Genomic DNA, 15,494 nt, shown 5'->3' with positions numbered 1-15,494 from the left:
TGGGTCATATTGACCCCAACATCTTACTAAGGTTAAGTCCTGAGGATTAAAATTACAAATGAAATCAAGATCCTATAGAAAGAATTACACGAATAGAGCCGAAATGGCCATTGCTTGGCTGTCGCGTAAAACTCTCTAAACTAATTTTTTTTTTTCATGTTCTTCTGCACTTATGCTATCATACTCTCTTCTTGCTGCGTCGCGATCTTTTTTCCAATTTATTATTTCATGTGGAAAATTATACATTTTAAAAAATTGCTTTATTTGTTTTTTGATATTCAATTTAAAAGTCAACTTTCTTAGAAAATTGTCTTTTAACAACATGGATTTTTTTTCTATGTGACTAGTTTCATAGTGGGACAAGATACAAAAGGGATAGACCAAATGTCATCATGAAAAAAAAAACGCATTTATTTTTGCTATATCATTGCTAGGTATAAACTGATATCACACTCGAGAACAATGCTCAAATTAAGGTTGTAATGCACGCTTTATTTACCGTGTGTTTAATGTAATTCTATTTTAAATGGCACATCGAATCCACTTGTTTTGGTGCATTGGATCACATCCCGTAAAGATTCGTGATTCTCAAATATTTGTGTAATTTTTTTTAAAACTATTTTGTTATACAGCTAAACGTCCTATGATCGCATATCAGTCCCATCGTTGCTGAATTTCATATTCATATGGGACAAATATGGTCTGGTCTTTAAAGGTCTGAGCTAAATATTGCGTTTATTATATGAAGCTCCGCATGAGCACCTAAAAGGCACGTGCCCTGTCAGCAGGTTAACCCTAAAGTTTATCTCAAAAATTAAAATTTTGATATTTAATTAATGAAGATATATGCTCCAGATTTACATAAAAGATTTCATCATTGTGACATAGGATCCAGCAGTCCGGAGAATCTACAAATAGAACGAGAGACACACTATTGCGATTTAACTATTGAACTTACACGAAACCAAAGAAAAACAGATGGGCTCGTTTGTTTCTCAGCAGGTAGTACGCATATTAGCAATAAGAACCGAAGGAATTGCTGCTTTATTTTTTAATCAGATTGTTTTATTACCTTGAGATTGTTAGTTGTCCATAGTGGGTTCAAAGCACTTTTTTCTCAAAACACGCCATTCAAGTGCTTTTTATAGTACTACAGCTTTACCTATGGATTAACGCACACTCAACTATGGGGAATCTACAATTTGTCTAATTTATATAGGGAAAGTTGCCCGGTTGTGGGCACAGTTAGCCAGTTTTGCCATAGCTTCATTGAATTTGATATGTTTAAAGACATGTGCATGACAATGAAAATTTTAAGACCTTAGCTAACTACTGATGCAAAACTTATATTGATGCAAAAATTTGATTGATATCAGAATAAAAATATGCAACTTCTTATGAAGTAGGGGAACAGACGGCTTTGGCAGGTTTTGTTCTATTATTGGCAGGGGGGTTTTTGTCGACCGAATTTTATGAAATTTGGCCACAATATTCTTTGATATGTAAAGAATGTTTAGGGCAAATTTGAGCAAAATCAGTCATAAAAAAACCCCCGGACAGTAATAGAACAAAACCTGCCAAAGCTGTCATTCCCCCTAATAAATTTTGACCAAAACAATTGTTTTAATCGGTTGTTTTCTGATATATTTTTTAAATAATAAACCAACTTTCCAAACGTAATTGGTTCTGTTTGCAAACATGCGTGCTCACTGCTGAAAAATTCACAAAACAAGAAAACAATCGAACTGGGTTTTAATAATTTGTTTATAATGGGATGAAATCAATGGGAGCTATGATAAAAAAAATAACACAAAATTTAATCCGACGAGGACTAATTACCGTTGAGAACGTTACAACCGAAACATCGAAGAAAGGCACATCGACTCGGGATGGCGTCTGTGCACGGATCATCATCATCTGGATAATATTCCGAACGTTTTTTCGATAGTTATACCAGGGAAAATCGTAAGCCGCTCCGCTTAGCTTTTCACTCTGCAACGAAACCGTTGAACGGCGATTTAAAAGCGAAGGTTGGAGTGTTTTTTCGGTGCAATTATAGCATCATCGGTACAAACCTCTTCATTCAAATGCGTTCCACCGTACGAGTAGAGGTAAATCTCCGTCGTAATCCCCAGTGAGTACCATACATAGATGAGTTTGTTGAATTGGTCTGCCTAAATTGGGAGAATAGCAAAGTTTGGCGAGATGGTTTTTGGTCTATTCAAATATTTCTGGACTATGGACAGCAAATCAAACAGACTTGCAGTCACAGTAATAGTTGTTTGTTATGTAGTTCATTCATTCAGTTCTTATCACCAGTGTCCATTGATGTATGAGACCACACCCGCTTTAGAAAGGGAGGGGAATGTCTCCTATACCATTAAATCACAAATTTCATCAAAGCTCGAGAACTAACAACAACCCAGTCAACACAAGATCGTATATAATGTCACATAAGATGCTGAAGTGGAGGCCATATAGGTACTTCCCTAAACAATATGTACGTATATCGTCTCCACTTTAGCATCATATGTTGCATCATATACGATTTTGTGTTAACTGGGAATTCGGTATGTGTAAAAAATGTTTTGACGTTTTCTCTGCCAAACAAAATCGAATCGCGGAGTAAATGTTGAACTATGAAATGTATATTTAAAATAAATGTTTGTGCTAAATAATTTATTTTGAGCTAGACGAGATGGTAATGGAATCTTCATAAACTCACCTTCATCATGGTGATGCAGGATAGTCCGATCTTGAGTGCTGAAATTGTAATGCTTGCGAAGACATTTAGCCTGAACACTCGTGACATTTCATTTGTGATATCTATTGCTTGGTTATGACGCTGTGCGATCAATTCCAGCTTCGCACAAACACGTTCGTTCTCTTCAGGAGTAATTTCCGCATTATGATTAGCCTTTAAGGATTCGCTTAAATCTTCCAGCTCCTGTCGTACGATGCTGTACTGACTTGAAACCATTAGACAAGCCCCGATGAACAAGCCATCACTACCGGCCATCATGAATATAGGTACAAAGGCAATGTAAATCATCGTGGCGTAGGTTATTTCGAACAGAACAGATTTTTGATAGTTGAATAGGAGCCTGCAATAAACATGATTATTTTGAATGATGATGGAGAGGGTTTGACTGATGTTGTTATATCGGAACTTTTAACGGCGGGTTGCAGTCTTGGATAATCAAAAAATTGTTTTCGATTTTTTCTGACGTTCCGACTCTATTTAGAGTCTTCTTCAAAGAGAGAATTCTACAAAATCCTTTGTCGTAAAAGGGTACATATTCTGTTGGTGGCAATTCTTAAATTGTATGCATCGGATATTAAACTAAGTAAACGAAGCGATTTTTCTACTATTTAATTTCACTTAGGTGCTCACTTGATTTCCACTAAACCTTCGTGTTGATTATCCAAGACTGCAATGCCGTTAGATGATTCGAATATTTTAAATTGTAGTTAGCAAAATATTTCGATCTCTTCACGTAAATAAATTGGGTATCCGAAACAGAGTAGCGTATAGTTTTATCAAACAAGTGTCTTTTCATGCTATGAAAACAATCCATAAATATAATTTACAATTTCATGGAAAAAAACAAATTTATAAATACGATGCATTGACTTACCCTACTTTGAATGGTAGTAAGAAGATTCTGGGTTCATCCGGTTTATCAACGAAATGCCAAATCATTAGAACAATCGGTAATACACAGTAGAACACACATGTCAAATTAGTGAACATCAGCTCCCAGTAGGTGAACTGATAGCCCCAATAAGTAGCCCATCGATTAATTTTCTTTTCTCGAGGATTCTTACCTAAGTGATAAATAGTCCATCCTGCTAAATCTGTTATCAGAACACAGTATTTTACTTACGTTCAAACAAACCCTCCAAAATATCCAACAGTTGTTTCAGTTCTTTACGCTTCCAGTACAGGATAAAACACTTTATTACACCGCCAAATCGGGACGGAGCGACACAGATAACTTCCAGAGCCTGCTGGAGATCGCCTCCTTTGAGATTGATATATGACTGTCTACCTTCAAGGTAGGTAAGGAATATTTGAGAGCCGTAATGGAACAACAGTACGAAAATCAAAGCCCAATGGGCCAAGCGATCGTCACCCGGATAGTAGCCAATCAGTCGGAGCACTCGCTTTTGCAATTGCAACGGTTGGTATTGAACCGCCCCGTTTGAAAAATCAAAACGAGGCATTTTTTTTCGACTCTGTTGGTTTGAGATGAGCCAAACGACTTAGCCTATCGGATCACTTGGGCGAATTTATATGCAAATTAATCAGTGCTTCGTTGGCATGGTTTCTGGAACAAGTAAACTAAACAAAATGTAAAGGTACCCATGTCTATAGGTTAATGTGAGAAAATGTGTCAAAAGGTTGCAACCTGTTGAATCATGATTAATTACATATGTAAGTTAACAAGGAGACCTCAGAGAGATAGAGTGAGCTTGAAAATGCCCAGAAGAAGCAAACAGGTTGCACGGATTTTTAATCTGATAATCAATTATTGATACGTCCTGATAGAATTGAGGGTTTACTCGGCGTCTATGATTCTTTATCATAGTTAATGATAGTTCACCTTACAATTGGGTTTTCAATTACCTTAGGATCGATTTTTCTTTGTCGATGATTTCTTTTTATCGACGAAGTGACTTTTGTTCCGATTTCAAAATATTCACTTTTGCTGAAATTATCAAACGAAACATAGATTTACTTCCCGAAATTCGAAACGATATCGTAATTGAGGTCATATTTGATTTAAAATATTACATTTGTAAGTAGCCAAAAACAACAATAATTGTGCACAAGCGAAATGGACTTCATGTTGGTCAAATTTCCCTAACCTTAGCTCTGACAGTGGATACTTTTTTAGCCCATGAGAGGTTGGTGAATTCTCGCTTAACTATTCTAAAGGACCAAAGTAAAAACAGTTTCATGGAATAATTTAAAAATTGCAACAACAGATCAATATGACAGCTTTTAATTGCAGTACCGTAATCCGGGGGATCTTTGAACCCCGGGGTAACATTGATCAGTGTAACCATTCCCAAGAAATGAATAAATTATTATTTTCTGTTATCACAAGTACTTATTTGTAGGGTGTCGGCGTTTCTTTGTCACTTAAATCTCAGCACTAAACAAATTGAATTTCATTTCCAATTTTCTTTTAATTTTTCATCTTTTTTTTTCACTTATCTTTACTAAGGAAGGAAATACTAAGTTTAATGTTTAATACATTATTGTGAGTTAGATATTTTCATCTTGACTAAATTTGCTTCTGAATGTTTTATCATTCGGATGAATTTGTATTTATTTTTCGCCAAAATTTGGAAAAAAAATCAACATTAATTTTCATACTCATAGCAAGCTGCCAAAAAATTAATCAAACAAATATAATAACAAAAATTCGAACTCGTACATATAATTGTGGGATAAATAATTCTATTTTCTTGGTTGATCCATATTTTTTGTTTCAAAATTTTGGATTTTTATTGTTGTAAACCCAGATAATTCCACTAGCGGGTGATGATGCCTTTCTCGAAACAATCGATGCACATCCCCTCAGTGTGAGGGTTTCCAACTATACTACTTTAAGGCGTTTACATACGCTTGCTTTATAGATAAATGATTGAAACATTTGATATCACCGTTTGAAAAATAAAAAAAAACTCTACAAAAATAGATTTTTTAAAACAAGTTTGAAATTATCAAATAATTAAGAACAACAGCCTTATATATGTCATGGCTCTTGTAGACATTATGGCCTTACACAAGAGGTTTCTTGGACTATCGAGAACCTATGCTGTGAACACATTCTATTCTACTATCACAAACAGCAAATACCATAGGGGAAAGGTCGTTTGGTCGAAACCCATTCGGGCGAAAGCCATTTGGCCAAATGAAACTAGACCGAACAAACCATTAGGCCGAAACCCATCTGGCCGAAAGTCATTTGGCCGAATAGGTCATTTGGCTGGAAGGTTAATTTGGCCGAATAGGACATTTGGCCGAATAAGACATTTGGCGGAATATGACGTTTGACCGAATAGGACATTTGACCGAACAGACCATTAGGCCGAATAGGATATTTGGCCGAATAGGACAGTTGGTCGAATAGGCCATTTGGCCGAATAGGACATTTGGCCGAATAGGACATTTGGACGAATAGGACACTTGGCAGAATAAGACACTTGACCGAATGGGACACTTGGCCGAATGGGACACTTGGCCGAATGGGACACTTGGCCGAATGGGACACTTGGCCGAATGGGACACTTGGCCGAATGAGACACTTGGCAGAATAGATCATTTGGAAAGTCAAAACTGAGAAGCGAGAAATGAGGAAAGAGAAGTGAGATGTATCACTTCTTACTCCTTATTTCTCACAAATCACTGTAAAACGTGAGTAGTGCGATGTGAGTAGTAAGACGTCTTACTACTAATTTCGCGCTTCTCACTTTTTACAGTAAGCAGTGAGAAATGAGGGGTGAGAAGTGAGACGTTTTATTTCTCACTTCTCACTGTGAAAAGTGAGTAGTGCGAAGTGGGTAGTGAAACGTCTCACTACTTACTTCGTGTTTCTCACCTTTTACAGTGAAAAATGAGGAGTGAGAATGGAGACGTCTCACTTCTAACTCCTAATTTCTCACTCCACACTGTAACCAAATGGTATATTCGGCCACAAATTTCGGTCTAGTGGCCTTTGGTCGAACGGTATGCAGCCAAACGGCCCTTCCCCTATACCATATTCCAAACAGTCCGATAGATCGTTGGTTACTCATGTAGAACTTAAGATCTTACTGCAGGAATTTCTTGGATGCGTGAAACATGTTCCGTGACTAGAGAATAGTGATTTGGCTCCGTAATGCACAATAAATTATAGAATAAACATCCCAGCTAACCATTAAGCACTGTAATAAGCCTTATGTAAACCGTAAAGCAGCTTTTCAGTGCTTATAAGCTGTATATGTGTTTTTCAAAAGCTTATTGGCAGTATACACTTCAGGCAGTAAAAGAAGCCGTATATATCGGTATTTAACGCTTTGATGGAAAGCTGATCAGCCCTGTGGATACAAGCCGAATAAGGGAACTGTCAAAACCAATTTAGAGCTATCATGTATGACGATTGGGTGAAATCAATAACAATAATGCCTAGAGTTTTACAACCTGTCTCTGTTACTCGCATTTGAAGCTGATATTCTTTTTAAAGCCTACCTTGTATGCTTTGCAGTAAATGATTTACATTTGTATAGATAACTAAATCATACTGCATGGAAATTGCCGGATAAATGGTTCATATTAGCTGTTGATTTATTCTATAGGGATATTTATTAATCGAAAGAAACCTTTTATATAGGCGCCATGAACCCAAAAAGTTTCATAATTACGGATTCAGCATGGTTTTGTATTTCTTTTTTATCATTTCCCGCTCTTGTGATGAAGGCAGGTGGCAACCATCTGTTTTTATCACTTGCTAGCAACAGATCCAATCAATTTGTAGATGGATCAGATAACAAACTCACAGTACTCAAACCAAACCCTTTCACCAAGTGTTCTAGCGTTCAAGCCCGCATTTTGCGGTTATTTTTGTAATAGAATGCGTTTAAATTGAATTTCGAAATATAATTATAACTTGTCAGCACAATATACATGTTATCATAACAGTGCATGCGTTTTTTCGCTGTTAAATGACACATTTTTCATTTTAATAGTCGAAACTTGTACTGAAAACAGTGAAAATGACCAAAATGGCGTGTTCTTAGCACAAATGACAAGTGACAGTCTACCCGAAAAACTGTATTTTTTGTAAATTTTTACAATCGCTGATAACTGATTACACATGGACCCAATAATTATAATATTGTTGAAGCCATCTCATGAGAATTTGGTTTGCTATTTACATTTTTTGTTAAAATATATGATGCGCAATGTTAGGAACAATTTTTCAATACAGTGTACCAAATTTTGCGCACAACTCGAATTTCTTCGTTATTTTCAATATTTATGATATACCTCGTCGGAATAGGGTTTACATAAAAAAGAACTTTTGTAACTAAATTAATGATTTCGTGTGTGTTACTTCTACGTGAAGTTAAACGATTTACAATGATATGGAAATGCTAATATCATCTTCCAAACTTGGACGTACATGTTCATGATAGAATTAGAGGCGAAAGTATAGAATTGATAGTTCCGTTAGGATACGGCAGGCATGAAGAATGTTTTTATAGAAGTCGATTTGAAAGCGAGCGGAGGGCAATATTTGTGATGGCACATATCACACGACCTTCCTTCTGCCAAGCTCCCGTATGAAAGGGGAGGGAAGAATATCAGTGTGGAAGCTGATATCTCCACTGGCTACCCGGTAAAAATCGTTTACTCATTAATGGGTACTTTTTCTCTGCTATCTCTTTCTCTCTGCAGAAAAATTCACCCATTTTGGAAGAATAAGTGGATTTACTCATTTAAATGAGTAGATCCGCTCGCTTTCAAATCGACAATAAAACATTCTTCATGCAGTATCCTAACGGAACTATCAATTTATACCCATTAATTCTATCATGAACATGTACGTCCAAGTTTGGAAGATGATATTAGCTTCCATATCATTGTAACTTTTGTAAGCTGTGGCCAATGTACATAAATGAGGCTATACATTAGAGTGATTCAAATTTTGACTTTTTTGCACCCCGATGCTTAAACGATTGCATTTGCCATTTAAATAAACCTCCTAAATTTTTAGCTAATTTGGATGTAATTTGATTGTGCACACGTCATTTGAAGTTTGTATGAGAATTACTATGGAAATCGCCATTGATGTAAAAGATCGTTTCGTGAGGTGGCCCATAAACTATTTGAATACAATTAACGCGTCGACTTCATAGAACACTTCCTAAGCTGAAAGACAGTTGTTGTTGTGAAGCGATTTGACTTTTGTAAGCAAAGTTATATAGAAAACAAAAATGCTCATTATTGATATTGATGTTATTCTTTTACGTGTTAAATTGAATTTCCCACGATTCAGCGTTTCCTTAATAACTTTTATTGTAAGCATCAAATCGTTTCGCAACAAAGATGAGCTGCTTCCTTGCTAAATTTGCTATGTAGCCAATGTTTTTTAAGCTTAATGGGAAGCGTTGTGGAACGGTTTGCCCAAAAGTTACTGTTTTCATATCGATTTTCATACAAACTTCATATTGCACGTGCTCACTCAAATTACAACCAAATTAGCTGAAAAATTAGGATGATTGCTAAAACAGCAAATGTAATCGTTTAAGCACAGGGGAGCGAAAAAGTCAAAATTTGAATCAGTCTACTATACATACACCAACAGACGTGAAAACATACTAAGTATGTCGAATCATAAGAAAATAATACTGGGCATTCTCATATTCTCAAATATGCTCAAATATGCCTACAAATGGAATGATCATGAATTGTAATGGTAGTATTAGCTGAAAAAATAAAATTTGGATGAAAAATTGTGTGATATACGCTTGTTTCGTGTTGGAAATTTTCTAAGTTATGTGCGCAAAGTTAGGCATAATAAGGGGTCTGCTTTGAAGTTCAATTTACTATTTATTTCAAATTTTTGTACCAAATTGAGTTCTCAAACAATAATATGATAATAATACTACAGCATGGAAACTATTTCAGGCAAATAGCTGCTTTCTGTAAGTTGTACGAGTTGATTCAATTTTGCATTTCCTTAACTGCGCAAAGTATGGTGCGTGCACGGTATAATGTAGGGCTTATCTCGGGCTTATTAGCACTGTTGACCAGGTTTTGACGTAAACTACGTCTAAGGGGAAGACTCTGATACAGGGTGTCAAATGAGAATTTCAAAACTGGAGACCGTCACGAAATCATGTAAGATTTGTAACACTAATAGGTCCTTTATCTTTCAATGGATTTTAATGATTTATATATCAATCGATTCGTAAACTTTCCACCAATTTGCTAGTAGTATTGAAACTATTGATTATCAACGCTAAACTATTGAAAATTTTAGTTCTTTCATGCATCATGCATCCCTTATACAGCGCGTTCCAATCCTTGGTAATTGCCTACTTTTAGGGTATTATCTATTATTGAACTGGGTTGTATGAATGGGGTGGCCCAGCCCAGCCGCTAGACAGTGGAGTCCCTACTCCTTCATAGAGTGGAAGATGTTGCTAAGCTGGGTAGCTGGGTAGTATTGTCGTGGGATGGTTCCTTCTCTTCTATATAGGGCGGAATAGTTGGTTCAGTGTATTATATTTGGTTTTACGTAGTTTACGTCGAGCGGTCGTGTCTTGTATACAACCCCAAATTTTTAATGCAGCTATAGAACCGAAATAAAGTCGATTTTAACTACTGAATGGTTACTTGGGATATTTTGTATGCACGACAATAAAACAAAAGTTTCATAAGCTTCCATTTGAGTGGAAACGAAAATAGGGTTTTTCATTATTTGATGCTTGATTTTTCTGTCAGTTTTACTGCTGCCTGTTTGTTTACACTTTGGGCTGGCGCGTTTCAACCCGCATGGTTTGAATTTGCGCGAAAACGCAGCGCTCACGGATACAAATTTCATCCATTTGAATCAAAAATATTCATGTTTGTTTGAAAAACATATTTAATTTAAAAACAAAGTAAAATTCCTGTTTGTATTGCGCTTTTTGCACTTTATAAGAGTTTTGCGAGATTTTTTTCTCTCACAGTCATCTATTTCTCACACTCAGAAAAGTTTGATTTTCCGTGTATAATATTTTTGTGTGAGTACTTAATCTGAAAACAATTGTTTAAATTGACGATTGAAGGTTGCATGAAGGAGAAGAAGTCGAAGGGTGATATTTGAAAAATATTGCACGGGGAAGCATACGGGAAGTTTTTTTGAACTCTTCTCAAAAATTCCAGGAGTAATTTAATTAAAAACGGTTAGCAGTACGGGGTGGAGGTAGTACCAATAGTGGAGGTAGTGGGGTTTTAATGAGATTTATCATATTTATACACTTTACGATGGTTTCAGCTGATGTGTCGTGCTTTCTAGGCAATTTTCGGATTGGAAAATGTCTCGACTTCCCTGGGCATAAAAGTATCATCGTGCTAGCCTCATTATATACGAATGCAAAAATGGTAACGTGGCTTAGAAACCTCGCAGTTAATAACTGTGGAAGTGCTTAGTGAACACTAAGCTACGAGGCGGCTCTGTCCCAGTGTGGGGATGTAATATCAATAAGAAGAAGAAGAAGAAGAAGAAGAAGAAGAAAAAGAAGAAAAAGAAGAATAAGAAGAAGAAGAAGAAGAAGAAGAAGAAGAAGAAGAAGAAGAAGAAGAAGAAGAAGACGACGACGACGAAGACGAACAAGAAGAAGAAGAAGAAGAAGAAGAAGAAGAAGAAGAAGAAGAAGAAGAAGAAGAAGAAGAAGGAGACCCATAGTGGTGCAAGCAATATTTGATAATTGTTGATGTTAAGTGACATCTATCTCGTTTTTGTTAGCACATTTATTAGTTTATCTGTTGACTAAGATATTAAAGCTGTAAATTTCCCATAATTATCAATTTAAAAAAAATATTTACTTCTGTGGATCTACTAATACCTCCACTATTGGAACCGTTACCCTAAGGGAGCATCCATAAATTACGTAACGCGTAGAGGGGGAGGGGGTTGCCCGAAGTGTGACAATCCATACCCAAATTTTATATGCTTCATACAAAAAGTGTGACATAGGGGGGAGAGGGGTTGAAAATGGTCAATTTTTGCGTTACGTAATTAATGGATCTTATAGATGATAAGTTAAATTAGTGGTTAGCACATTCGAAATACATACTTTCGATTGTTATCGTCGTTAAATTCGAAGATGTGCTTAGGGGGCGCATATTGACACAATATGATGTAAAGAAGGTGAGGAGATCATTTAGTGTATTAAACAGCCAATGGAAGTAGTTGTGCGTCGTTTATGTCCCGTCTTAGCAACCTTTTTAAATACACAGGATTATGTTTTTACACTATTTCTTTCGCTCGCAATTTTGATCGTGTGACTTCACTTTGCCACCAAAGTCTTTGCAACATGTTTGAAAAAATTCTAAATAACCCTAAGGAAAATCACATGGTAATTAATATGCGATAAACATTTAGGATGAGTGTAACTAAAAACAGAATCCAGTGTACATGATGACGGATGACGTCACAGAGTTTGTTATAAAATTTTCTTCGATTTCCCCTCCTAGCATCACACAGCGCACCCAATGTATCAAAGGTTAACCAAACAATAACATGGAACATTTTTTCGTGGTAAGCGAAGCTCATTATATTTCAAATAATGTTTGATTTTATTACAGATTAGCAGAACATGTGTGATAATTTGGATTTTTATTACATACAATAATAAGTTGAAAAACATATGCCTCGCGGATAACGGCATAAGTGCATATATTTAACGCTTTTTAATTTGAGCTCCGGATTGTTATAATTTAAGAAGATTGATATTAAGTTGCCGACCCAAGTAACATTTTGAGTTTTATCATACTCTATTAGCAGTTTTGGAGAGCAATTTTTAAGACTAGCAATAAAACTAAAATCTACGTGACAACCTCTTCATGACCGCTACAAGATTATGTTATGACCAAGTGAACCACTCTTGAGATCGTCTTCAAAGCAAGTTAAAGGTTATCCACAAGAGTTCCATGAAACCGCTGTCAAAAAAAGGTAATTTCTCTTTCGTGTAACTTTTTGTTATTGTTTTGTAGAAAAAGGATAATCGTAGAAATGGAAAATGAATGAAATGAAAAACATCATCACAAACATGGATGAAAAATAATGTTTAATTTATTATTGGAAATTGGATGCCCAGAATTCGTTCGCGTGTTTGCAATTTTTTCTGCGCGTTCGAATTTCTGGTGAAAACAGGTAAGAAAATCAGTTTTTCAAGTGCGCTGTCGTAATACAGTGATCGATATGCTGCCTTTTCCTCTGGTGGCATTCCGATTTGCAAGGAAACATTTCTCGTGCTTTAAATTTTGAAAATCATCTTGAAATGCAGCGATTATTACTAATTGTCATTAGTAATAATCGCTGCATTTCAAGAGTTTTTGCAAAAGATTTACGCCGATATAAAATAAACTATACTATGGGCAATTTTGACGGCCAAAATAACATTTTGCATAACTTTCAAATACAATAAGTATTTTGCTGAAAGTTGCTGCAATCGATTCCTTACGATCAGTGCTTTTCATGATCATTCAATATTCAACTGGAACTTGGCTTGCTTTTCAACTTTGTGGTCAATTACCATTTCCACAGTTATTTTATTGCAGTTATGCCAATTTCATATTATTGATATTATTGAGCTTTTCTATTTCGAATCGTAGTCATTACCATTCGTTGTGTATTCGCATTTATACCATTTTAATTTACCAAAAGCAAAAGGATATAGATTGCTTGATTTTTATTATCTGTTTCATTTTAAGAAGTGGAATTTGACCAATAAACAACAAAATCTTGAATATGGGAATGCTCAGTTAGGAAAATTTATGTATTTTTTTATGTTTTTTGTTTAAAATATTTGGGGAACATGGAACAGAAACATCTGTTTTTAGCCATTCGATTGACCATAGTTCACGAAGTTCCACATAAAAATTATGTTCTTGTACAATACCATTATAAACCTAATTAAAACTACCAAGTGTTATTTAGGTTATGCGTAAGACGAGTCTTAGACCAATATATTCGGCTTTATGACAGTTTTCAAAATTGGTTTTATTAGAGTCCTCAAGATAATCATTAGGCCCCTAATAAGCTCATAAAGCATTTGACATTTGTGGTTTTATTGAACGTTTTATTATGATTTTGAAGATAGCTACAAGTCTTCCAATAAGGCTAATCTCGCGGTATTGAGCAAAGCAGCGATAAAGCCGTTAAAAAACTTAAATAAATCTATGAAGCCTTGAAATTGTTACTTGGGGATGGTGTTCACAATTTGTTCCTGCGAATAATATTTTCATTTCGTGGGCCGCAGAAAACCTTCAAAGCAAGTTTCTTCGAACATGGCTAAAAAACCAAACAACATGCAGGGCTGGCATACTCCTCAGAGTAGTCGAAATGTGCGTGTCTTTTGCACTCCTCAAAAAGACCGCAGAGAGTGTGTTTCGCTTATCGCTCATTCTTTCTCTTCCACAACGCAGTGAGTCCTCTTTGTGTTTCTACTCTGCATCGAATGCATTTGTCAGACACGAAGAGTTGAGGATAAATGATGAAATAAACACACCGTGTTCCTCAATGAGTTTTGACAAAACGGAGAATCAAACAGAATAAAAATAAACATTGTCAAGGAAAGTTAAACGTAGCTGTTGATTCTATTTATGCGTATAAGATATTTTTGTTTTTGCTGGCTTTTGGGATGTCTGTGGGCAAAACTATTAAGAAGCAATTGTACTACCAGCATTATTCCGTCCCACCTGCTTTAAAATAAGTTACTGACGAGACGATTTCTAAATACAATTTCCGTCAGGTAATCTTGGTAAATATAAAGGGTCTAAATTCGGAACAAAACGGAAAACATTGAACTTATATAAAGTTCCATTATTTCATTTCAGTGCTAAATTTTTTCTTGATGTTAGCATCATGCCCAATGTACTCCTGCTGTCTACAACCTTCAAAATAATGTTCACGGCCGTATGAAAGTTTTCACACAATTTCATTGAAAAGCACTGTTTATTTTGCACAATCTGTGTAAAATAGTTTTGGAAAAGATTTGTAATTTACGCCAAGCTAAAAACAAACAGTTTTAATTCCCCTTCCGTCTCCACGCGAATAAAGGTTGCATAAAGAAGAGGCCGAAAGATATTAGATAAAAATGGCACGGGAAAGTACTCGGCGAAATTTATAAAACTCTTCTCACAAATTCTAGCCATCAGTGCAATATCACAGAATAAAATTCAAAATCGAAATTAGGTGTTTTTATACAATATAAGGAAAATTCTTCCCCTTACTTCTAACTGCATTTATCTAAATTGCTTCTAGAATTTTCGAGAAGCGTTTTCAATATTTAACCGTTTGCTTTCCCGTGCCATTCTTTCCAAATATGTATCATCTTTTAGCTTCTTCTTCTTCTTAATATTTTTTATTTGATCTTTATTCGACAATTTGGCATGGTGCGCCAGACTTTATCAAAACCTCGTCCTTTCTAACTGAGACGTTAGTTAAATAATTTTCACAAGCCAAGTATGTTTGTGTTCCAAAAAAAATCAGCGAGTTTCATAGAAAACGAAATCGTTTCCAAGAATATTGCACTAAGTGGCACAACTTTGTGCTGGCCCAGCTCTCACCGGCATGATTCTCTCACTCTTCGTCTCCGTCCTCACTCACCGTGTTGGCTTTGTTACACGATGAGTATCAGCGTCACTCTCTGTGGTGTGTATTAAAATCTCCTCATTGTGCACAGTGTGTGAGGAAATGCCAGCTCTGACAACATGTGAGTTTTTC

General features: G+C 35.7%; 1 protein-coding gene across 1 annotated transcript; it reads right to left on the bottom strand.

Moving 5' to 3' along the window:
• Positions 1 to 857: 857 nt before the first annotated feature.
• On the bottom strand, positions 858 to 4,227 carry LOC134221662 (odorant receptor 10a-like). Its single transcript, XM_062700852.1, has 6 exons — positions 3,888 to 4,227; positions 3,639 to 3,828; positions 2,726 to 3,104; positions 2,076 to 2,174; positions 1,840 to 1,992; positions 858 to 908 (listed from the first exon to the last, which is right to left on the bottom strand). The coding sequence occupies exons 1-6, from the start codon at positions 4,225 to 4,227 to the stop codon at positions 858 to 860; spliced, it is 1,212 nt and encodes a 403-aa protein (XP_062556836.1).
• Positions 4,228 to 15,494: the final 11,267 nt, after the last annotated feature.

The sequence above is a fragment of the Armigeres subalbatus genome, chromosome 3 (genome assembly GCF_024139115.2).
Source record: "Armigeres subalbatus isolate Guangzhou_Male chromosome 3, GZ_Asu_2, whole genome shotgun sequence".
NCBI classification, from domain to species: domain Eukaryota; kingdom Metazoa; phylum Arthropoda; class Insecta; order Diptera; family Culicidae; genus Armigeres; species Armigeres subalbatus.
This window is presented reverse-complemented; position numbering and strand designations above follow the sequence as displayed.

Bases quoted from the DNA above. Each gene is read 5' to 3' on its own strand.
- LOC134221662 (XM_062700852.1), bottom strand. From the start codon at position 4,227: ATGCCTCGTTTTGATTTTTCAAACGGGGCGGTTCAATACCAACCGTTG. The intron at 3,829-3,887 runs GTAAGTAAAATA...TTTATCACTTAG, and splicing joins TTTGGAGGGTTTGTTTGAAC to GTAAGAATCCTCGAGAAAAG. The intron at 909-1,839 runs GTAATTAGTCCT...TTCTATTTGTAG, and splicing joins CGGTTGTAACGTTCTCAACG to ATTCTCCGGACTGCTGGATC.